The 24,956-nt window shown below is 42.8% G+C and overlaps 1 protein-coding gene across 1 annotated transcript in view; it reads right to left on the reverse strand.

Moving 5' to 3' along the window:
- Positions 1-12,177: 12,177 nt before the first annotated feature.
- LOC119561834 (probable chitinase 10) overlaps positions 12,178-24,956 on the reverse strand; it is a 195,935-nt gene continuing 183,156 nt past the window's right edge. Inside the window, exons 5-7 of the mRNA XM_037875317.1 lie at positions 12,710-14,167; positions 12,454-12,652; positions 12,178-12,398 (exon numbers count right to left, since the gene is read on the reverse strand). Coding sequence (XP_037731245.1) covers positions 12,519-12,652; positions 12,710-14,167 — 1,592 coding nt within the window. The 3' untranslated portion in view covers positions 12,178-12,398; positions 12,454-12,518. The remainder of the gene's footprint in view (positions 12,399-12,453; positions 12,653-12,709; positions 14,168-24,956) is intronic.

Here is a 24,956-nt window from a genome sequence, read left to right on the forward strand (position 1 = left end):
ATAGTCAACTTCGAAAGAAGATATAAGATCTTCATACCCACCCGTACAGACTGGGACAACCTCCCACACCAATTCAAAAACACCGTCTACATATACACAAACGGCTCCAAACTTAACTCCCAAACAGGTGGGGGAGTCTTCTCTTCCCAACTAGACATAAAAGTCTCTCAGACCACTGTAGTGTTTTCCAAGCGGAAGTCATGGCAATTCAGGAAGCCATGACCCACCTGGACACGTCAGTACATCATGACACAGATATTTTCATCTTCTCGAATAGTCAAGCAGCCCTCAGGGCCCTCGACTCCTACACAACGAACTCAAAAGCAATCTCTGAATGCCGCAAATCTTCTAACGAGATGGCCACTCATCTGAGAATCAACCTCATCTGGGTGCCTGGACACCGCAATATTGATGGCAACTGCATAGCAGACGATCTAGCAAGGCAAGGGACAACCGCCGACATCCTTCGCGATAAGGAGACGGTGGGTATGCCCATGGCTACCTGCAAGCTCCATCTCAGGCAGAGACTGTACACACTTTCCAACAACCGTTGGAACTCAATCTCAATATGCCACAATTCTAGACTCACATGGCCAAACTACAACTCGAAAAGAACAAAAACTCTCCTACAAAGTAGCAGGGAAGACATCTCCACCCTCCTAAATGCCCTCACGGGCCACTGTCTTATAGGGACTCATGAGCACAGGCTGGGACTCAGTAACTACGACTTCTGCCGCAGCTGCAAACATATAGATGAAGAGGAGAGCATCGAACACCTCCTATGCTTCTGCCCAGCGCATAACCTAAAGAGCTTTCAAACCCTAGGTAGCTACACACTTCCGAACCTTGCGGCCATTCAGGGCGTAAGCATTCAAAAACTCTTATGTTACTAAGAAGAAAGAAATACTTTGCGAAAGCAAATAACCCATGAGGGAAAAGGATCTAATCAGAGATCACGTGGTATCACAAGGGGCCCAATGTGGCCTAAGTGTGGGGATTAGTATCTAACCTCCAACCACTCATACCTTACCTAACCTAACCTTGGGTTTACTGACTACTATCCTTTGTAAGGATGTTTTCCCAGCCAGCATATGCTCAGGGGTTGGCTAGGGCCTCCACAAAATATTTATAAATTTACAGTGGACGATGTCGGTTAATCGAGTGAGTTTTGAGGCGTGGTCTTTATAATTGGGAGAGGAAACCGAACCATAACCTAAGACCGGTTACCGAGTTGGGACAGACACTGGACTTGGTAAACGGCTATCGTAAAAAACTCGGGCGGACTCAGGGTTTCGTTACTAATAACTACGATAAAACTCGGGCGGACCCAGAGTTTTATTAATAACTACGATGAAACTCGGGCAGACCCAGGGTTTCGCTACTACTAACTACGATAAAACTCGGGCGGACCCGGGGTTTTATTACTGATTACGATAAAACTCGGGCGGACCCATGGTTTTATTACCAATTACGATAAAATTCGGGCGGACCCAGGGTTTTATTGATAAATAGGATATAACTCTATTAACGGCCGACATGTTAGTTAATTACGCGTAGGGGTTACGGTTCCGTTACGTTTGATCGATTTTCGCGTTAGAGTTATTATCATTCGTTATAATTAATTTATTTATCCGACGGGCTTGATAGTCAGGGAAAAGGAATACACACTCTTTGTCAAAATTATAATTCATTAAATTTGTCTTTATTCACCGTTGGCTTCTCTCGCCTTCTCGTCCCGTTCACACAGCTTCACAAATCTCCGTCTACAGTTTTTATGTTTTAATCGCGTTTCTCGCTGCACCAGTAAAAATCCTGCACGACTATACCGTTTCGCTTACCGACTACAAAAACCGCGTGGTCTGCCTAATTGCGACTTATCTCGTCTTCCTAAGTAGGTCTATCCGGCTCCGATGTTCGCGTGTCAATCCCCCTGAGTTCCTTAAACTTTTTTCGTTCTCCTGCCCTTGGCCCTTCCGATCTGACCATTTTCTCATCACGCAGTCGCAGTGGTGAACTTCTCGGCAAGTTAGAGACTCTCTTTTCTTTATTTGGCAACAGCAGCTCCTCTGCTCTGCCGAGCTCGCTTTTCGATATTCCCTCTCGCTCTCCGTTGTCGTCGACCGCGCAGTAGCTGAGGTGGGCTTTGCCTTCCGTTTAGGTCGTTCCGTTTACTGCTCTCTCACGCTCCTTTGGGGGTGAATTTCTTAGGCAACTGCGTAAGAGTTGTTCCCGGCCTCGCCTCTCTTCCTCGCTCTCCTCTCTCTCTTCTACTTATCGAATAGTATATTTATGTTTGTTTGCGCCTAAGCTTATTATACTAATTATTTAATCCATTATTTTCTCTTAAAGCTAATAAAAATCAAAAGGAGTAACAATAATAACAATAACAAAAGTATCGTATTTCCTTCTCCCCTCCGTGGGGATCGGGAATAATTGTGGCGGCTTCGGAATCGCCGTCACACCTTTAATTCATTGGTCTGCGCCATATAGCGAAAAGAGTGCTTCGCAAAACTGACATTGTACCTGTTAATTGTAATATGCCAAAGAATTGTATGAAGTTCCAGCTTTTTTTGTCAACGGACGTTTCACAAAGGTCCATTATGATAAGCACATAAGCGAATAAAAATTGTTTTTAAGGTGTATATACGACACATTGTTGTAAAAAATATCGTTTCATAGTTATTAATCTTCAGAACATCTTACATCCAAACTCTATTTCAATGTTCTGGTAATTTAATATGATGTTAACCAACCTAATACAAGAAACTTTAGTTTTATCACTTTGCAAAAACTCGTTAGCTTGGCAGAAAAGCCGTACACACGTAACTTGTAAACTACTAAAGCTACAGGCTTGTGCTGCATATCGTAAAAGACTTTGTACCCCTTTCAAAACAACTTTTATTCCTTCTCTGCGTAAAAAACTTTTGGCGAAAACTAAAATGCACTCTTTTCAAACATCACTGTGGACGGCAGTCCACTTTGTGACGAAGCCTGTTGTGATGGTCCGATCATAACTAATAACAATCAAAAGATATTGCAAAACCTAAAAGAATTGCATACAGAGACAGTGACAGTTTTAATTCGTTTGGGAAAAAGATCGGTGAAAGTGTAAAAGTAAGAATTAAGAAAATATAAGCTGTATCTAGATGAACTATTCGATTGATGTTTATAAGAAAAACTTCTGATATCAAACAAAAACACCTCTTAACGAATCTAGTGACGATCGCTTGGGTTTAGCTGTACGAATTTCATAAAGCGCCGAATGTAAAAAATTAAGAAATTGTATTTATAAACGATCTACTGTATAATACATTTTCGTCACAAAAGTTGATATCAGAACTTTTGTTTGTTTTGCTTCGGCTGAAGTTTCTATACCCTTGCAGGCCTTAGAATACTAATAAATTTTTACATAAATATTAAGATTATCTTTAACCGAAAAGGAAATTTGACTGTCTTTGTATTATTTTGACATTAATTATCCGATCGTTTCTACGGCAGCTATATGATATAGTCTGTTCCTTACGCCCTGCCAATATAAAAGTATTAGTCTGATATAAAAGACCTTAGCCGATTAGAGAAGGGAGGAGAACCGATTCTGGTGGCTTGCGGACGGAAGCCGTTCAGAGGCGTAGTGACCAACAGCATTCTTTGAGAAAAGTAGTGATGCTATAGAAGTATGTACATTGAGCCAATCAAACGTGAACTTATACATATTTATGTACATAACCAAAGGCAAAAAGCCCCATACAAATTAATTGGATGACAAGTGAAAATCAAAACATTGAAATCATTCAAAATTTATTGAATTAAATTTAAATAAACAGAATCGATAGACATGCCTCTGACATTCTATATATACGTATTTTGTGCTTAAGTGAATAAGTAAGTTAAAAGTTTAGATAGTATTTTATTTAAAAAAAAATACAAACTTTATTATTTGAGTTCAGATTTACAACTAACTTTTCTTATGTTAATAATTAATAATGTAACCTAGGTGCTGCTGCTGCTGCTGCTGCCTCTGCTGACGTTCTCTGCTATCGTCATTGAACATCGCTGCTGTTGTTGATGTGGTCGGTCCTAATTGGTTGCTGTCGCTGATATTGCTGCTGCCGCGGTGCAGTTGACCATTTCTTATTCTGATTGGTCAACTTAATTCGGCAATAACTGTTGTTGCCAAATGCACTCGGCGTTGGGTTCAATCACCCAGCGTTGAAGCTTTCCCACGATCGTAAGGTGGGAAGTGCAAGCTCAGCGCACGTGGCTGCTGAACTCAATTAGGGGCCTATTGGGCAACGTTCCTTGACCATTTGTAGTGACAGTACTTCATCTATTTTCGACTTTTCCGCTGTTAATTGAAAAAGTGGGGGTTCCGGTTCGACCGTGCTGGTTTCTTTTGACTTGTAGATGTTTTCTCCAATTGTTACTGTAGAGTTCCTGTATTGGATTATAAATGAGCCCTGTAGTTTTAAGAGTTTTTCGTCCAACGAGACAAATCCGCTAAAGTCGTTCAGCAGTAGAGTTCCTGGCAATATTTCCTCGACATCGGGAATGTGTTGATTGTTGAGCAGAGCATTTACGCAAGTATCGTTACTTAAGTCTAGCAATTTTTCGGAATTACAAATAGTTTTATCGTTATGTGCCTCGCAAGGTTCTGTTATTGCGAATAGCTGTTTCTTACATTCTAGTAGATTTTCATATTTTAGATCGTTAATTATATGGGCTTTTTTTAGTGCTTTTACTTTTAATGTTCTGCAAGTATCTTTGTTAATTGTTGGTAGGCTAATAATGTAAATGAGGTCGTGGCCGTTGGTGGCAAGTTTGACTTTAGCAAATTCTAAAAGTTTTTCTATGTCGAACAATAAACTGTTTTCTTCTTTAAAAATGTTTTCTACAATGTTGGTTTCTTTTGCTGAGAAAATGAATGAATTCACTGTGTTAGATTTTGCCCAAGTTATTGCGTATAGAATGTTTGTAATTTCTTCTTTAATTAGTTGTATTTTGTATTTTAAAATATTGGCTTTTTGGTCTATTATTCCTCCCGAGCTTTGAGTAAATTTTATAATTGCATTTGTGGCATTACTGAGTTGATTTATTTTCTCGTTAATTAGCCGGTTTATTACTACTTGTCTGTTATTACTTTCTAGCTGTTCATTTATCTTATTTTCTACGAACTCATAATCATGGTGATCTGGTGATCCTGCCAGCCACTTCCATGCTGTCCCTATTGCTTCTATTGCTCTTTTTGGTCTTTTTTGTGTTTGCAATCTGCGTAAGTCGGATTTGATTTGTTTTAGTTCGTACGACAGATATGGTTGAAGCGGGTGAGATGAAGTAAGTGATTTAAATGATTCCTCTAAAGTTGTAAATGTCTCTTCGTAGCTGGTCAAGTTGAAAATGTGGATGATTTTAAACGTTCCGTCTTGTTTGGCTGCTAGTCCGGTTTCAAGTGAAATGAGTTGGGAGTTTGAATAGTCGAGGACCGTGGTAATACCCAGGCAGGTTGGTAAAAATAGTCTGAAAAATTATGTTTTAATATTATTTTTATGAATTATTTTTCCGCTTTGAGTTTTAATGGTGGTGTTTTTATTTTCTGCTACTTTTTCTTTTTTATACCTAGGTGTTAGTTTTGACCCTAATCTTTTGTCGATTTTAACGTGTACTATTTCGCCTGGCCTGAAATGTCTTGGTAGGTTCTTGTTTTTGTTGTGGTATTCTAAGTCATAAAGTTGTTTCTTTTGAATTTTTTGTATTATTTGCTCTCGTTGATTTCTTATACCTTCCGGTGTATTAGGGATCGTGTTTCTAAAAAAAATGTCTATGGGCTTTTCTTTTGTTACTGAATGTATTGATTTATTGTATTCCTGGACCGCCTGAAAAAGTAAATCTTCAAATACCATGCTCCCGTTGTCTTTTTTTAAGCACCTTAAAATTTCGGATAGTGTCGAATGGAACCTTTCTACTTGTCCATTACTTGTTGATGCATATGGGGCAGTGGTGTGCACTGAGATTTTAAGTTGGTCTTCAAGCATGAATTTTATAGCTGCAGAACTTAAAGAACGTTCGTTATCCATTATTATCCATTTCGGCATACCGAAAGCTATAAGCATTTCTCTTAAGGGGTTTTTAATATCCTCAGCTGCTCTTGACTGTAAAATTTTTACTTGAGCGTATTTGGAAAATTTGTCAATACCTGTTAATACGCTGTTTTTTTCTGTGATATAAATATCTACATGGACTATTTCTCCTGGATATTTGGGGATAGGTGTTGGTTGAATTTCGCCCTTTGGCGGATGCCTATCGTATTTAGATTCTTTACAGGTCTGGCAGGACTGAACTATTGCTTGAATTTTCTTTTGAGCTTGCGGGAAAAAATAATTCTTAAGTATTTGTATTTTATTTTCTTTTGCATCTCTATGCGCTCTCTTGTGTTCTAGAGTTATTAATTCATTTTGTTGTAATTCGGACATGACGTCGTCTACTTGTTTTCGCGTGAACCTTACTTTATATGAACTGAAATATGTGGGATAAATATTTTGTATTTTTCCCATTACTTCTTCGGAAGTAAAAATTCCGTTTATTAATCTGGGATCTAGTCTGCATGTTAGGATTGCTATTATTTGTTCTTCTGTGTACTCTCTTCTTTTTACTATGTGTCTATGGTAGGTTGAAAATGGAATTTCAAAAGTATCTGAGTCCGTTTCGTCCATGATTAGGAATAATTGATTTTTGAAAACATTAATGGGAGCTTCTACAGAAAATATAAGATTGTGAGATGAGCTTTCGTCGCTATGAATGGTTGCCGTGGAGCTGAGTGAATTTATTTCGGCCGGGGCCCTAGAAAGTGCGTCAGCTACTACATTAGCTACTCCTGGCTTGTATTTAATGATTATCGTGATTATATTCGCCAATAAGGTCTCTCCATCGTTTTAGTTTCGCGTTATGGTTATTGACACTATTTGAAAAACTTAGGGGCTGGTGGTCTGTGTATATTACCACTTTCGAATATCCGTAAAGATAATGTCTTAGCCTTTGAAGTGCCCACACGATGGCTAACATTTCCCTTTCGTTTGTTGCGTAATTTTCTTCGGTTTTTGTAAGTGTACGTGAGATAAATGTTATTGGTCTATGGTTTTGTTCTAAGACTGCGCCTATCGCATAACTTGACGCGTCGGTTGTAAGCTGAAATTCTTTTCCAAAATCTGGGTATGCTAGGGTGACGTCTCGGGAGATAAGTGTATTTTTTAATTTTTCGAAAGCATTTATGGCTTCCTTGTCTAAATTAATAGCTGTCCTGCTTGATTTATTTTTTGATATGCGACCTTCTTCTCCTCTGAGGAGACTGGTTAGTGGTTTTGCAATTTTTGCATAATCTCTAATAAATCTTCTATAATACCCTGTCATGCCTAAGAAAGATCGTAGATCTTTTAACGTTTTCGGAATCGGAAATTTTGCAATTGCTTTTATTTTGTCAATATTTGTCTTAACTCCGTCTTGTGAGATGGTAAACCCTAAAAAATCTACTTCGTTTTTGAAAAAATGACATTTCTCTATTTGTACCCTCATGTTGGCATTTTGTAGGGTTGAAAATACTTTTTCGAGGTTCTGACCGTGTTCTACTTCGTTTTTGCTAAAAACGATTATGTCGTCCACGTACACATAGCAAATTTTCCCTATGTATTCCCTCAGGATGTCGTCCAAGGCTCTTTGGAAAATAGATGGCGAGTTTTTTAGACCAAATGGGAGCCTGGTGAATTCATATTTTCCACCGTTTACTGCAAAGGCTGTTTTTTCGATATCCGTGTCCTTTAATGGGATTTGATGAAATCCACTTTTAAGGTCTAACACTGAAAAGTATTTATTATCCCCTAGCTGTGCAATAATTTCGCCAATCTCTGGGATAGGGTACCGATCAGAGATAGTGACGTCGTTGAGTTTCCTGTAATCTATTACTAATCTATACTTTTTTTCTTCGGACTGACCTGACTTTTTTGGAACTACCCAAACGGGTGCATTATACGGAGAACGTGAAGGTCTAATAATGCCATCTTCGAGCATTTCGTTTATTTGTTTTTCTACTTCCTGTCTTAGTGAAGCTGGGTATGTGTAGTGTTTTCCATAGACTGGGGAGTCTGATGAAGTTCTTATTTCTCCTACCACTTTAGTTGTGTATGCTAATTTTGTGTCTGGGTCGGCGAATAAGTTTTTGTGGCCTTGTACAAGGTTTTTTATAATTATTTTTTGTGACTCGGTCATATGACTGACTTGTGGTCCTATTGTGTTAACGGCTTGTGCGGCTAATTGGTGAATTTTAATTTTCCTTTTGTTTTCAAGAATGAGTGTATCGTTTTTGACATCTATAATTGCGCCTAATATTTTCATTGTATCGTTGCCTAATATGCCATGGAATGTTTTTAGTGTATCAAGTAGAAAAAATTTCATTGGTTTATCTGAGATATTGGGGAGTTTAAGAATCGTGTGTTGTGTAATATTATTGTTGCCTCCCACAGAGCTAACTGAAAAGTTTTTCTCGTTTGGTTTTGGGTTTGGTACCAGTTGTGGTTGGATGTAATTCTGGTTTGAGCCTGTGTCTATTAAAAATTTTAAGATTTTTCCGTTCCCCGTCGTTACTTTAAAATAAGGTAGTGAGGAACGATTTATTCTAAAAAATAGAGCTCGGACATGTCAATGTATTCTTGTTGTTCTGTATCAGTTTGCCAAGTAAATTCTTCTTGAAGTTCGCCTATGTTATTATGTTCTGCCATTTCGTAATATTCCTGCTCTGCACTAGTTTCCTGAGTAAATGTTTTTAGGTGTTTGATTGTTTCTAGTGGTCTGGTTCTCAAGCAAACTGCATAGGTGTAGTGCGTGCCCTAAGTCGTGCGGTTCTTTGATTGCTAACAGTTGAGCCAGATTTCCGTTTAGGCCTCTAACAAAAGTGTCTAGAGCTTTTTCCCTGTACATAGTTGCTAAAGATTGTATGGTTTCTTGTGAAACGTCCATGTTACTAACTTGGTTCAGGATGAGGGATAGCTGTTGGTAGACTGTTTGGTAGAACTCGACTATAGTATTGTTTCCTTGAGCGAGGGCATAGAGCTGGTATTCTAAAGTTTTAAGGTCTCGTTTGTCGGCAAAATGCGATGTTAGGCATTTCGAAATAGCTGTCCAGTCGAGTGGGGTGTTGTATGATTCCAGCACTGCGTCTGCCTGTCCAGTAATTTTATTGCGGATTGCTAAAATAATTCCGCAATATTTTGGTGAACCAATTCTCCCTTCATAGATTTTTAAAACTCGTGCTACACTCTTTTTCCATGAGGAATATTCACTTTTGTTTCCTGAAAATTCCCTAAGCGATCGTACAATGTCCGGTATTTTGTCTAATTCACTAAGGTTGTGTGATAGTTCTCGTTTAATTGTTTGGTCTTTATATTGCGAAAAATCATTATTGGGTTTAATTATTTCTTTCACCAAGCCACTTAATTTGGTTTCTAAGACACCTTTTATTATTTCCTCGATATCCCTCTCGGTCATAAGTCGCGCATTGGTAGTTGCGGAAGGGCCTGTAAGGTTTCCTAGTCTGTCCGCTAAATCTTGGTCGGGCATTTTAGTTATTTTTTGTGATCACGATATTTGAACAGTAGAATAAAAGGATGAATTTATATTTTTTAAAAAAAATTTTTGATAGTTACTCAGAATTCGGAATGAAAATAATTAATTATTTCGTGCTGTAAAAATTATAAGGTTTGATTTAGAGCTTAGAATTTAAGTGCTCTGTGTTTTCTTAATTCTTGATATAGATTTTTAATCCTAAAATATTTTTCTTTAAATTTGATAGGTAACGATTATTTTGATCGATTTAATTTAATTTTAAAATTCTTTGATTCTTTGTTTATCAATGTTAGTTATTATACTTTTCCTTTTCACGGAATTTGTTTGTCGCTTGACAATTATTGTTTCCTTTTTTTGTTTGGAATATTTGCTTAATTTTATGCTTACAAAATAATCATATCTCGGTGTGCTCTCGTGCCGGTAATCTTGGTGTTTTTCCTTTTTGTCCCACGTTGCAGTGATTTCTCCAGGATGCGGGTCTACTAGGGCACCTCCTTTACACCTTTGTTTGCACGTTCCCTCCGAACGGGTACTAAAGGGAATCACAGCGATAAAGTTGGCCTGATATGTCCACCAGCACTTTAATTGTGGCACTTCCGGGCTTCGGTGGTCGGGTTTTTTCGTACGGATTAGGCAGGATAATTTTACCGAACCGGCAGGATTTTTTTACTGCTCGTCGCGAAGCGCGGAACTTGTATCTTTCGCGAACTTTTATATCAGGTCCCTGTTCGGGCGCCAGTTAAAAGTTTAGATAGTATTTTATTTAAAAAAAATACAAACTTTATTATTTGAGTTCAGATTTACAACTAACTTTTCTTATGTTAATAATTAATAATGTAACCTAGGTGCTGCTGCTGCTGCTGCCTCTGCTGACGTTCTCTGCTATCGTCATTGAACATCGCTGCTGTTGTTGATGTGGTCGGTCCTAATTGGTTGCTGTCGCTGATATTGCTGCTGCCGCGGTGCAGTTGACCATTTCTTATTCTGATTGGTCAACTTAATTTGGCAATAACTGTTGTTGCCAAATGCACTCGGCGTTGGGTTCAATCACCCAGCGTTGAAGCTTTCCCACGATCATAAGGTGGGAAGTGCAAGCTCAGCGCACGTGGCTGCTGAACTCAATTAGGGGCCTATTGGGCAACGTTCTGGCCAGTATAGGGTTACTGTTGGGAAATTGGTGCTTATGCTTTTCTCGTGCTCATAACCAATTTGTTTTTGTTTGGGATTTTGCGCGTGTGGCGATACTCTTACTTGAGCATTTAGCATTCTGGGTGTTAACTAGTATAAATAAGAACTATACGGACTAAAATTGTTTTCCAGATACTTTAAATATTTGTTCTCGTTATGTTGAAGAGTAGAGCGGCTAAACAAGATCCCACGACCCAAAAACGACGTAGCTTATGTTGAAAAAAATTGTGCCTGAACATCGGACGCCCTCCCCCGGCCCAAGTACTTTTCAGGTCTCGGGCACTAATATGCTCACGTAACAAGTCGACCTCTTTTTATACCCGTTACTCGTAGAGTAAAAGGGTATACTAGATTCGTCGGAAAGTATGTAACAGGCAGAAAGAAGCGTTTCCGACCCCATAAAGTATATATATTCTTGATCAGGATCACTAGCCGAGTCGATCTAGCCATGTCCGTCTGTCCGTCTGTCCGTCTGTCTGTCCGGATGAACGCTGAGATCTTGGAAACTATGAGAGCTAGGCTATTGAGATTTGGCGTGCAGATTCCTGAGCTTCTTACGCAGCGCAAGTTTGTTTCAGTAGAGTGCCACGCCCACTTTTACGCCCACAAACCGCCCAAAACTGTGGCTCCTACAGTTTTGATGCTAGAATAAAAATTTTAACTGAAATGTATTGTTCTCATCAATACCTATCGATTGACTTTAAAAAAAGTTTGCCACGCCCACCTTATCGCCCACAAACCGCCCCCAAACTTCAAAAAATCGTAAATATGAACGTGGATATCTCGGAAACTATCAAAGATATAGAATCACGGTTTCAGATTTAGATGCCGTAGCTTTGTACGCAGCGCAATTTTGATACGCGAATATGCCACGCCCACTCTAACGCCAACAAACCGCCCAAGCCTGTGGCGCCCACAATTTTCATGCTAGATACAAAATTTTAACTGAACTGTATCGGTCTCGTCAATACCTATCGATTGACTAAAAAAAAATTTGCCACGCCCACCCTAACGCCCATAACGCTTAAATCTGTCTACCGCCGGTAGGTGGCGCATTTCAGTCTTGCTTTGCTGCTTGCTTATTTCCATTTCCCTTTGGTCCCTTTAGCTGAGTAACGGGTATCTGATAGTCGGGGCACTCGACTATAGCGTTCTTTCTTGTTTTTTTTTATTTTATTCGAAATTCCCAAGCGTAGAAGTTAATATTTCAAAAACACCGAGATATATTTTTTCATTTTTTTTTAGTATTTGTTGATCATTCCTATGGTTCCGTTTTTAATAAATTGACTTATATCCGACGATGAATATAACACCCCAGCTTACTAACTTAACTTGTCAATAAACTGTCCATCCTATCCCATTTTTATTACTCCGATATATTTTGACAAATCTAATTTATTCACAGGAACAGTTGTTTTTTGCTTCTTAAACTTTAATGGTCCTACGTTACATTTTTTAATACATCCTGGGAAAAAGAAAGAGGGATAATATAATAATAATATAATAAAATACCGCCTTCAAGCACCCGTTTTCTCGTGTTTTAATCAGCATTTCTTCGTGGGAATTATTCCTTTCTAGGGCACCTTTTAATTACCAGTCAATGTCTTCGTAAATAAATATTTTAATAAATTTGGCAATAAGAAGCATATTTAAACATACCGTTGCTCCACATGCATTCCATGGTCGCAAATTTAGTACTTGTTGCAATCACGTTCGTGGAGCAGCTAGATTTTCTCGTCGCAATTTATGACCAAACCCGTCTGAGAAGCGTTACTTAATAATGCATTCTGAGAAGCAGGATTAAGTGACAGATGAGTACCTATTTGAGTGTTGATAGTGGAAGGATTATCACTTGAAACTGAGGGTAAGAAAGGATTTAGTATTCGTAGGCTAACATTTTGTGTACATTACTTACTCGTTGTCATTTCTCGTTGTTCAAGCACGCACTTTGGTTGTGGACCGCTAAGACCTCTGAGCACGCGATTAATGCTTTTAAGTAAAGGATAAGATTCACATCCGCAGTGATTTTTGAAGTCGTCCAGATCGAGGGCCCAGATCATAGCACCTCCAAGACCCATTGCCTTGATGTACTCGCTTTTATGCCGAACCATGGGTGTATCGTCAAATGATACCCACTGATCTGCCATATAGGCGAAGGGTCCAATCCGACCCTTTGCATCCCTTACAACGTTCCACCTATGCTGGCGGATATACGAACAAATCTCATAATATGCCAAAAACCCAATGGCCCTTGTGGCTTCACCTGCTTCACCGCCACCGTAGGTGGGCGCATTTAGCTGGTGCTTAGTCGTCTCAGCTAGAGAGAACGACTGGCCGTACATGGGAATTCCCATTACCAGTTTCCGCCGGTCGGTTCCCCTCGATATCCAATAATTTATTGAAAAATTTGCGTTAAAGTTTACCGTTCCTTCAGGGTGGTCGTACATTGGCGATACGTGCCCAGTCCGCTTGTCCCACTGGCCGTGGTAATCATAAGCCATCACAGAGATCCAGTCAAAGTAGCGAGAAAGCTCGGGAATATCGTATGCGGCGTTGATAATTTTTTTGTTGGGGGACACGGCAGCGGAAAGAATTAAGCCCTTCGGCCGGAAGGCATGCGATAGCTCCCGTACCAAGGCAGTGAATCCACTTTTTTCGTCTGCAGTACCTCTTTTACAGTCAACCTGCCAGCACACAGGGTACTCCCAGTCCAGGTCCAGGCCATCAAAATTATATTGCTCGATGAAGTCTACGGCATGGCGGATGAATTGCGCTCGTGCCTCTGATTTTCTTACAAGTCGAGCGTACTTATCGCCAGCAGAATCATTCCAGCCCCCTATAGCCAAGGTGACCTTAACGCCTTTTTTACGGTAGGCCACAACTCGCTCATAGAACTTGTTGTCTAGGTCTGCCCAGGAGTCATGAGGCTGAATCGTCAGACTGTCTCGACTTAAAACAGCGAAACCGTATACTATATGGGTACATAGATCGGAGTTAATATCTTCCGGCAGGAACTTGCCACCGCCTTGGCGGTACCACGCCCAGTTTGTAAAGTAGCAGACGACCTTAAAGTCATTAGAAATCCCAGTACCATGGGTAGGGTGGCCATAATTAATTAATAAGTTTCCCATCTCAACGTCAGCGTTTGGATCGACTTCGTTTTCTTGTAAGGTCCCTAATGGTTCTCCCTCGTTGCTGTCCTCCGTTACTGAATCTACAGGTTGTACGCCTTCATCTACGCTTTCGACGCCAATAATTTCAGTCTCCGCTACTCCAACTGCTTCCGCTAACTCTCCACCGATTTCGACTTCAACCGAAGAAGTTGAAATGAATTGCTCCTCCACAGATGTTAAATCGACTAGAGTTGAGCCATCTAAGTAATTTAAAATGTTGATAAAACTTATTAATATAATATTTGATTTAAGGACGTCTTAAAAAATGTATATTTTTTGCAAAAATCGAGAATGTTACTTATTTTAAATATGTGGCTAAAAGGATTTAAATTAAGCACAACATAAAAAGCACAGATTAAATAAAGTTTAAAGTAGCGCCAAGCTGACTAATTTTTAATGTTGTGTAATTTATTGGATTAATACCCTTTTGAAAACAATAAGGATCCTAGCCCATAGCGCCACCTAGCCAATAGCGCCATCTAGCTTATAGCGCCCCTAGCGGCTTGGTGGTGTATTGGTGAAAACAGCTGATTTGCTGCATGTGGTGAGCAGTCTCGATTGATTTGCAAAATTTGGATTTTTATTTGAAATGGCTGATCTAAATTCTTTAATTTTATGGTATTTATTATAAGAACCAAATCCCATGTAAGTCTTACAAACTATTAAAACACGTGGGCGATAGTCGGGATTTAGTGTTATAGTCTTTGTGGGCGTTTGAGTTTGTGTGGCACCCTGCTGAAACAAACTTGCGCTGCGCCCAAGAATCAAAATGCTAGATCCCACATTCTAGCTCTTATAGTTTCCGAGATCTCAGCGATCATAAGGACAGAGGGGCATGGTTAGATCAACTCGGCCAGTGATCCTGATCAACAATATATATACTTCACGGCGTCGGGAACGCTTCCTTCTACCTGTTACATATTTTTCGACGAATCTAGTAGACCCTTTTACTCTATGAGTAACGGGTATAAAAATACGAAGATGATGAAAGAGACTTGCACGTTGTTTTGAGGTGAGTGGTGTAAGGATAGTTAAGTTGCAAGGAAAATTTGTGACTCTAGCGGCAAAACGGCTCGTTTAAATTGCGCGCCACTTTAAATGAATATACCTTAAAACACTATGGAAAGAATTGAAGAATTTATGAATTAATTTTTTTTTGTTACATGTCTGGCCCTTAGTATCGGCCAGGGAGAATTTTTTCGGAGAACAATTAGTCCAAGGTCTTTAATAATTGCGGCCATTTCGTTTAAAAGTTTATTGTACAGCTGTGGCTATGTATTCTCTATCACACAAGTAGCAAACTTTGAGTGTACAATAAGATCACTGACAGCTAAAGGCGTGGCCAGACCCTAGTGCGATAATTTGTACCGATATAGATCGGAGGGATCTCGATATCGATATAGCTAATTTCAATTATAACACGAGCCCACTGCTGGGGCGGAGTTTTGTCTTCATGAACGATTATGAGCTGACCCTCCTAAATGTTTAAGAAACCCTCTGTCCACTTTCCAAGCTTCCGGAGAGTGTGTAAGTAGTCGAGCTGCCAAACATTCCAAAAGCCTTGTTTGATGTATGGAATGGTACAGGTGCTCATCGGGAGCGCTGGCAAATGGAGTTCCAAGAAACAGGTGTGGTGGGTACTGCCATGGTGTCGTTGGGATGTTGTGATCGTCAGATGCCGATGATATTTACCTGGAATTCAGCATTGCTTTGACATCGATGAAGACTGTTTGAAGCTCTTCAAAGGTCAAATTCGCCTGCGCTATGTTTTTCAGTGCCTTGAGGCTTGAAATGGAAGCACGTTATGCAGCTTTGTACAACTTGGGTCTATCGTGAAGACTAGTTCTATGTAAAAATTTCAAATAAATGGATGTGTCCTGGGTTACAAGGCCGGAAATTTCGCGTCGAATGGTAATTCAGCCTGTGCCAACCTATCACCCACTCTCATCACACACACTTCAACGCCTTCGTAAACCGAACAGATCCAGGTTTCCTTTCATAGATAAGATTTGGGATGCGTTTTCTTCTTGCTAAATTTTCGAAACGATTTCCAGAAAGTCAGATTCAATTCGGTTGTAGGCAAATGGAGTACGTCACCAACTTTTAAGGATGGGTCCGGCTTGACCTTATTTTCGCAGCGATACATTTATGAAACAATGCGAAGTACTTTGATGTATATGATGATGTATATATTAATTTGATGTATGTAATAAGAGATGAGGTCTCTTAAGATTGCATTTGTATCTGGTAGATCTACTGTTTTGCAGAGTAGTATAGGTTGAATATATTTGTTTATCGGCGATCGAAGCTTGATATGTTGAAGTGACCACTTTTCTGGTGAGTGCAGCAGAAATTGTGGTCATGAGAACCACATATTTGAGATCATAACCGTGTTGCGACAACCGCGTGAGACAATGTCCGCTGGATTTTTAGCCGATGGGATGTATTGCCAAGTAACCGCCTCTGAGATCTGTTGTAGTTCACAGACTCTTTTACCAATAAAGCATTCAAATCTTGATGTGTACATCTTAATCCACTGAAGCACGGTTGTTGAGTCGGTCCAAAAGTACGTACGTGTACAATACGGAACTAGAGCAGTGGCGAATTTTGTCCATGACCGATTAAGCAGTACTGCAGCGCACAACTCGAGCTTGGGTATTTATTTGGATTTGGTCAGTGCGACTTTTAACTTGGCAATAAGTAAATTGACCCGAACTCCGTTTTGAGTCTACGTCCGTATGTAAATACAACACCCAACCGCTCGTTTGGATGCGTCTGAAAATTCTTCAAGTGAGTCGTGTGGACAAAGCGTGGTATTTCAAATAGAGTAAAATTACTCAAGTCTTCCAGAAGTTCCCTTGCAGGGTAAGATTACTGGACTTAGGGAACCAAGAAGAACAAGCGGGCTACTATTGATAGGATAGATCGGCGCGTGAAGTCTTGAGATCGTTGACCCCCAAATCAAAATAGAAATTGGTCTGTATTAGGATGCCGCGCAATTCCGAGAGTCTTTGTTAGGCATTTTTCCTAAAAGTTTTTAAATACATCTTCTTTGGAGCTTGGAGTGATTTGAGATGAATTGCTGCTGAACTTAATTAATTGCAACCCAGTTTTAGCTAGTAGTCGACCGATGTCATCCTTTTTGAGCTTCAATTCCTTAAACTTGTCTACTCCCGTCAGTAGATCATCTACGTATAGGTCGCTTCTAAGAGTTTCCGCACACTTTGGAAATTGGCCTTCATAGAGGTCAGCGATGTGATGAATGGCTAGATATGGAGATCCTGACGTTCCATATGTTGTTGATTTTAATTAATAATCCTGAATTTCTTCGTCTGTGTCTGGTCTCCATTAAATCCGCTGAAAGTGCCTAATACTGGCGAAACATTTTGGCGATGTCCCCAGTTAGCGCAGTTTAATCGGAATTTGAGAAAGTTTGTTATCAAATACTGTTGAATAGTCGGGCCAACAAGCAATAAATCGCTTTAGGAGTAACCTGAACTTCTTTGCGCTGACGCGTCAATTACGACTTAAAATTTGGTCGAAAGACTTTCTGGTCGTTATAAGCAATAATGCGAAGTGTAGTAATGCTGTTGGCTCTCATCTACAATATTAACAACAGACATACGTCCCAGGGACTCATACACCTTCAAGAACAGAACATATGCTCCCTTGAGTGGTTCGTCTCGATCTAGAAGGCGCTCCAGTGAATTAAATCTGGTCAGTGCATTCCTGTGCGAGTGTCTAAGTCTATCAGGACTCCTCTTGGATGGCAACCTGACCTGTATTCGACCAGTTTCTGTTAGTGTTACTGACTCCTGGAAATGATCTTCTGAGAGCTGTTCGCCGATGATGTATGTTGGCTGACTTTGCGAATATTCTTCAATTCTCCAAAATTGATTGAGTGGGTGATGAAGTGCGTCTGCCTGCTGAGTGAGGTGACACTGAAGAATTTCATTTGGGCCATCCGAATTGAAGTGGCCGCCTACAATCCATCCGTACGCTGTATTAAGTAGCGTCGAAATCTGATGTTCGAGTCCTTAAGGTGGTGGTCACGAGAGATGTGATGGACTGCCTGGTGTCCGAGGTTCCGCTAACTTTCTGATACACTAGACGTCGCTGTAGCTGCAATCGCTTTGCCGTTTCCTCTGTGATGAATCTCACCTTCGAGCATGAGTCGAGTAAGGTTCGGACAAGATGAAGTTGCCCTTGCCTGTCTCTAACTTTGATGAGAGCCGTTGGAATAAGGCCTTGCCGATGAAGCCTTTGCAGAGAACAACGTAATGACCGCTTGAGTAATAGTGTGTGCAGAAAACTGCAGTGCTTTAGAACGTCTTCTAAGCCTGTGAGTGCTTGGGCTTCTGTGTTGTACGGTGATCCAGAGCTCGCTGAACCTCCAGAAATTGAAGCCTACGATAGAAAATGGTGCAACAACCATCCCACGTTGCCAATTTATCGTAGTCTTGCCTATCATCGTACTTTGTTTTAGTTTCGCAGTCGACCTTTGACAGAAGAATGTGAATCATAATGGTATTCATGACGGAAAGTAATGATCCTCGTATTGCTGACGCATTCTCGATCAGCCCTTGTAATGCTGTGGAGTCCGGATGCCGAGCCTGACAAACAACTCAGATGGTAATTGAATTTATCTTTCATGAGTTGGCTTTGATCGTTATGCACTAGGTTCAAGATTAAGCTTATAAAGCCCTGGAAACGTTGAACTCGTCGGTAGGTGCCCGTCCACTTAAAATGCTTTTGGACTGCAGTAATGAGGAGATGCTAGCTTTAGCGGCTATAAATCGATCTTCTTGACCCGCACGCTTATTATCAACGGTATTCAGAATTTCGATTTGTGTCTGATTTGTAGTCTGTCTAGGATTTGTAGTCGGCACTTAAGCATTTCTGCATCCTCCTGGCTTTCGCATAGCTTACCCTTCTCATGAATGTATGAGATGTGTTTTTACACAGTATTGCGTTAATTGTTTAACTTTGCCCCCACGCTTGAGACTTTACCTTCTTTGCCGGGGCCCGGCATTGTGAAATCTCAATATAAATTCTCGTGCTAGCGCTGGAAATCCCTAAGTATCTGAACTGATCGCCTTTAATCAAATAAAAATATCAGCGTTCTTAACTTTTTCGTTGACACCACCGAGTTTTCAGGGGTCAATGATATTCTGAAAATCAATGAAGACAAAAATGAAATTAACTCAAATGTGGTCCTCCGCGTCAGAAAGCTATAACCGGCATTGTTGTTTTACGAAGAAAGGTTAGCACGAAAAATTCTATTCCATTTGAGATGAAAAGATTGGTGTTCAAAGACTCCAATCAAAATTAAGAATATACCATTTACAGAGGAAGTAAATTTATAACTATTCTTACACCAATACTGGGGTAAGGATAGTTGAAAAAATATTTTCACATTTTGCAACAATTCTCGAAGATTTTCCAATTGACCTTAAAGTGGTGTAGGATAAAGTTATAGCCAAAGAGCAGGCTTTCCAATGATACCACTTTCATGGTGATGACTTTTTCTTTACAGCTCTATGTCCTACCAAACTTTTCTTACTATCCTTACCCCCCTCTTCCCTACCTGAAAACCATATTATATTAACTTTGCTTTATTTATAGCAGCCTGCTATGCCAAACCAAACTTTTCTTACTATCCTTACCCCAAAGCTGGGACCCGTTACTTAGCTAAAGGGAGCAAAAGGGAGATAGAGATTTACAAGCAAAAAAGCTATATTGTAAAGCGCCACTTGCCCGCGATTTCAATATATGATAATGTGGGCGGCACTCAGGATTACTCGTTATGGACGTTTGTGGGCGTTAGAGTGGGCGTGGCAAGCTTTTGTTAGGCTAATCGATAGACGGTTTGTTGGCGTGGACAATTTTTTCCAGCACTCAGGCGTCAGAGATGGCGTGGTATTCGCGTTACAAAGTTGGGCTGCGTACGAAGCTAAGGAATCTAAATCTGAAATACCAATTTTCTATCTTTTACAGTTTCCGCGATATAAGCGATCATATTTACCATTTTTTTAAGCTTGTGCGAGGGTTGGCAAAATGTTTTTTGGGCAATAAATAGGTATTTACGAGAGCAAAACATTTCAGTTAAAATGGCTTTTTAGGCTTCGCGTACAAAACTTGCGCTGGGTACGTACGACAAGGAATCTAAATTTGAATGTAAACTCTCTAGCTCTTATAGTCCGTTCACACGGACAGACGAACTGACGGACAGACGGTCAGAGGGACAGACGGACAGAGGGACAGACGAACAGAGGGACAGACGAACATGGCTAGATTGACTCGGCCTGATCAAGAATATATATTCTTTATGGGGTCGAGACGCTTCCTTCTACCTGTTACATACTGTAACGAACTGATTTTGTTGGTCAGCTCGATACGAGATTCGGGCAGCTAGCTCAGTAGATTGCGTGCTCGTCCTACCAAATTTTTATGACGTTGCTGCTCGTAGATCAGTGAGAAAGCACAGAATTCCAGGGGTAACCATGGGCTCAGTTGATCTCGGTGTCGTCCCGTGCCATTGGAAATGGCTGCTCATACTCCTCGTCTTGGCTCTTCGACGTGTTGACTGGTTGACGGCGTCACCATTCTCAGACTAGGGTGAACAGGTGCCTCGCTCTCCAGGACAACGCCTTACGAGACAATGACCGCCTGCACCCTTCTCTGTCCCGGACAGTCCCACTAGGGTCTTGCTCAGTTCGCGCTGACAGTCAAGGCTAAGGCCAGGAAGCTGCCTAGCAGTTAACATCGCTTTACGCCTAGTGCAGACGAACGTTCCACCTGAGCCTCACCCTATTGCTTGATGCCGATGTCCTCTGCTCTGCTCTTTATCTTGCTTGCTGCGGGACTCGATGTATCGTGAGATCTTGGACGATCGCCGTTCCGGGACTTGCTGAACCGTTGGGCCTCTCCAGGACAACGCCTCTTGAATGCCTCAACCGGTCGACTGCTCGCCCTTTCTGGCTGGTCGGAGTTTTGGTCGGTTGCTGTTACGGAACTTCACCAGTAATAGCTGGGCTCTCCACGACAACACCTCTGGAAGCCACAAATCGATCGACCGCTCATCCTTCGCGCCAGGTCCTGCTTAGCCGGGTAAGGTACTTTGGGTCTAGACAACTTTCCCTCCAGTTTACGGTTCCTCGTCGCAGGACTCTATTGGTCGACTCTGACGGACCCGTCGGGCGATTTGTCAGGGTGTGGTCGCGACAAAGTAAGAAGTAAACCACCTTGACCTAGCCGTGTAATGACCTCTGAGCCTCAGCTACCTGTGTCTCAATTCGGAGATTCCTGATGTCCCAATCCCGAATCCTTGTAGGCTTCCCACGGCGCTGCTATTGGTCGACTCTGACGGACCCGCCGGGCGATGTGCCAAAGTGTGATCGCGACAAAATAAGATGCAAGCCACCTTGACTTACTTACGACCACTTGACGTGTGTCTCAATATGTCCCAAACCCGAACGTCTCGATGCAGTGATCTTGATCCTTGTAGGCATCCAACGGCGCTGCTTCCGACGACATGACTTGTTGTTCACGTGCTGGTTGACTTGGTTCTTTGACTTAGTTATCAAAGACTGATGCAGCTCTCAGAGCTCTGCGGCCTCATATAGGGCATCCGGGAACCGGTTTTTCCATTTTGCGCACGGCCCGCTGGTACTCTACACTCCCGTTCCAAGGTCCAGGGATCATGTTTGGCCTCTTTGACTTAGACCCACGGCTACCACTTGGAGTTCGATGTCTTAGCGCTATCTTGCTAAGCCCTCTGTCCAATGTCCACGGCAGAGTCAAAAGACCGGTGCGTTCCGTTATTTCCTTTTGCACCCGGCACCCTCACTCTGCCATCGAAGTCTCCCCTCTCTCTCTCTCTCCAAACTCTAGTTCTCACCATGCCGTTACTACGCGCTAGTTCGCCGCTTATCTGGTAGCCAGCAGGCCACCATGTCTAATTGCCGCTGCAACTCCTCTCATTCCCCCTTTCTTCGGGAAACAAAATAAACTCGTTCCTCCTCTTCGGCTTTAATCCTCGTGTATCTTGTAGCCTTTGAGTCCTTGCGACGCTCACGTGGGCTGTAGGCACCTCCGTCCGCACCACCGTCTGCTCTTCCGCCTGCGCCTGGTGGGCTGTATCCGCGTGCGGTTGCCGCTGCGCGGTCGGTCGCTCGGGTTGCGGCTGCGCAGTCTGTTGCTTCGGTTGCGGCTGCGCGGTCGGTCGCTCAGGTTCGATATACCGTGGCGTGGGTGGCCGAGCCGGCCTCCATGGAGGCGTGGCCACCGGAGCTCCTCCATTGCCATCCAGACCCTCGTCGAAGTACCTTTCCCCCTCGTGGCGGGGAGTGGGTGGCACCTCCGGCAATCGTCGTGGAGGGGACGGCACCCACGGCTCGTCCACGTCTTGTCGAACCGGACTGCACTCATCGGCCGCGTATTTCGGCGTCGGCGGGACCACCCACGAGTCCTCCACCGGTTCCTCCCATAACCGCCGTTCCTCCGCCTCCCGTAGCCGGGCATGCCATCGCTCCGCCGCCTACTCATGAGCCTTGCGCAGCTTGGCCTGCCACCGCGCCTCCTCCTCCTTCTTCTGCTGCTGCTCCTCCTTCGTCGCCTCCCGGTCCCGGAACTTCCTCCGGTTCTCTATTGCGGCCCGGCAGGCCACCTCGGCGTGCCCCTTCGGAGGATCCGCTTCCCCGTCGGTAACGTCTTGGGCTTCTGGCGACGTTCCCCTGATGCCCACCGACCCGGGTGGTATGCGGTCGCCGGTAGGATTCGCCACCTTCCGGAGCCCCCACTCCTTCCGCTCAACATCCCGTTGTTGACCGTCGACCACGGGTGAGGGCGTCGTGTCTTTAGGGCCCGCCGCAGAGCTCTGGTGGGCCGGGTAGCCGACCATCCTTTCCCCGGGCTGGACCCCTCCTGGGCAGTCATTCTCCAGCGCGCTTTCGACCTTGTGACCCTGGTTCTCATGATGTCTTCTTGCTTATTAATATCCGATTGTCGCAGGGACCCCCTTACGCGAAACCTCGGTTGTGCGCCTTCCCTTTTGCTTGTCACCGTTATATCCTTCGCGGGCCGCTTGCTCTCTTACGGTACAGCTTCTTCGTAAAACACGCAACCTTTAGTCTCCGTCAGATAATAGTGGCGCTCTGGACGCTGCGGTCCGCTGCTTCTTCGAGTTCCTAACTAACTTGTATTTGGGTCCATGTGTCTGAAACAAGAAACTTTTGACTTTTTGGTGAGTAACACTGGGGGGTGTCCTTGGAAAGTAACCTTCGGTGGTATTTTTGGGCGGAATCCTTGGGTGTATCCTTGCATGGTATCCTTGGGGGTATCCTTGGGGGTATCCTTGGGAGTATCCTTGCATGGCATCCTTGGGGGTATCATTGCACGGTGTCCTTGGGCGGTATCCATTTATGGTATCCTTGTGCGTTATCTTTATGGTCTCCTTGGAGTATCCTTAGGGTATCCGTGGATGGTATCCTTGGGGTATCCTTGGGGGTGTCCTTGCATGTTCTCCTTGTGTTTAGAATGATCTAATGCCTTTGCTACTGTCATTGTTCCGTATTCAGTAAATATCCGCTCTGCTCGGCGAAAAAATTGATGACTCTTACTTATGCCTAACGCCAACTTCTGTTGCCTTGTAGATTGGATCCCATATTGTCTTGCCTGTACCCTTGTTTCGTCTTCCAATGCATGTCCTTTCCGCCTGGCGTAATCGCGGATGTCTCTGGCAAATGGGCGACGCTGAATCCTGTTGCCTTGCGATCTGGATCCGTGTCCTTGTGCCTTTCTCGTATGTGTCCTTTCCGCTTGGCGTAAACGCGGATGACTCTGGCAAATGCGCGACGCTGAGTCCTGTGGCCTTGCGGACTGGATCAATGTAAAACCCTAGTGTATATCATTTTTGCATGGCGTGTGGATGACTCTCGCTTCGGCCTAAAGCATAATCTTGCTACCTTGCGGACTGGATCTGCAATTATTGCTAGTCCTCCGATGTGTCCGTCATCTGCTCGTTTGCGGCATGTGTTTGTTGTTGCTTATGCTCGTCAACGTTGACAGTCCATTTATTTTTTGTATGTATGTGGCGTACTTTGCAGATCACCGGAGAAACAAACTCTACAACCTGGTAAAGACCATCGTACCTCGAGGCTAGTTTCGCAGCGAATCCTTCGGCCGCTTTGCACAGGTGGTGTTTCTTGGCCCATACTACGTCGCCCACCGCTGTTGTCCATTGCCTCCTCCTTAGATTATAGAGTCTAGCTTGGTCCTGGGATGCCTTTTCCAGATTTCGCCGTACGATCTCAAAGATCTCCCTAAGTTTGTTGGCGGTTTCCTCCGGGGTTTTCCCTTCCAAGAGCTTTCCTAACATATAGGGTGCAGGGGAATCGCGGCTCCCTGCCTTGGTCAAAAAACGCCGGGGTATAGCCGGTGGACTCCGATATGCTCGTATTCACCGCTAGCATACTCCGGCCACTTCTCGTCCCAGTTTTTCTGGCTCTGCTTTGCGAACTGCACGATCATGGTCTTGACCGTACTATTTGCTCGATCTGTCGGATGCTCCTGTGGCGTGTAGGGTGCGGTGAATTGCTATCCGATACCCATCTCATCCAAGAATCTTTTGAAGTTCCGGCTCGCAAACTGCACTCCGTTGCCCATTATGACCATCTTCGAGACCCCATGCATTGCGATTATCCGCTCCCTAACCGCTTTTTAAAGCGACTCGGGTGTCGCATCGGCACTAGTTCCGTCCATTTCGAGAATCTGTCTATCAGGGCCAGCAGCATTTGGTTGCCGAGCTTAGATAGGGGTCCGACGAAATCTGCGCATACTGTGGCCACGGTCCCTCTGACTCATGGATTACCATCTTGCCAGACGCCTAAATTTGATTTGGCTTAAATCTCATGCTTGTATCGCATTTTCTCACATGGGCTCATGTGTCTCTTTACCTGGCCAGTAGAATCGGGCGGCCACCGTGCAAAT

This window comes from Drosophila subpulchrella, unplaced genomic scaffold (assembly GCF_014743375.2).
Source record: "Drosophila subpulchrella strain 33 F10 #4 breed RU33 unplaced genomic scaffold, RU_Dsub_v1.1 Primary Assembly Seq377, whole genome shotgun sequence".
Classification (NCBI taxonomy): domain Eukaryota; kingdom Metazoa; phylum Arthropoda; class Insecta; order Diptera; family Drosophilidae; genus Drosophila; species Drosophila subpulchrella.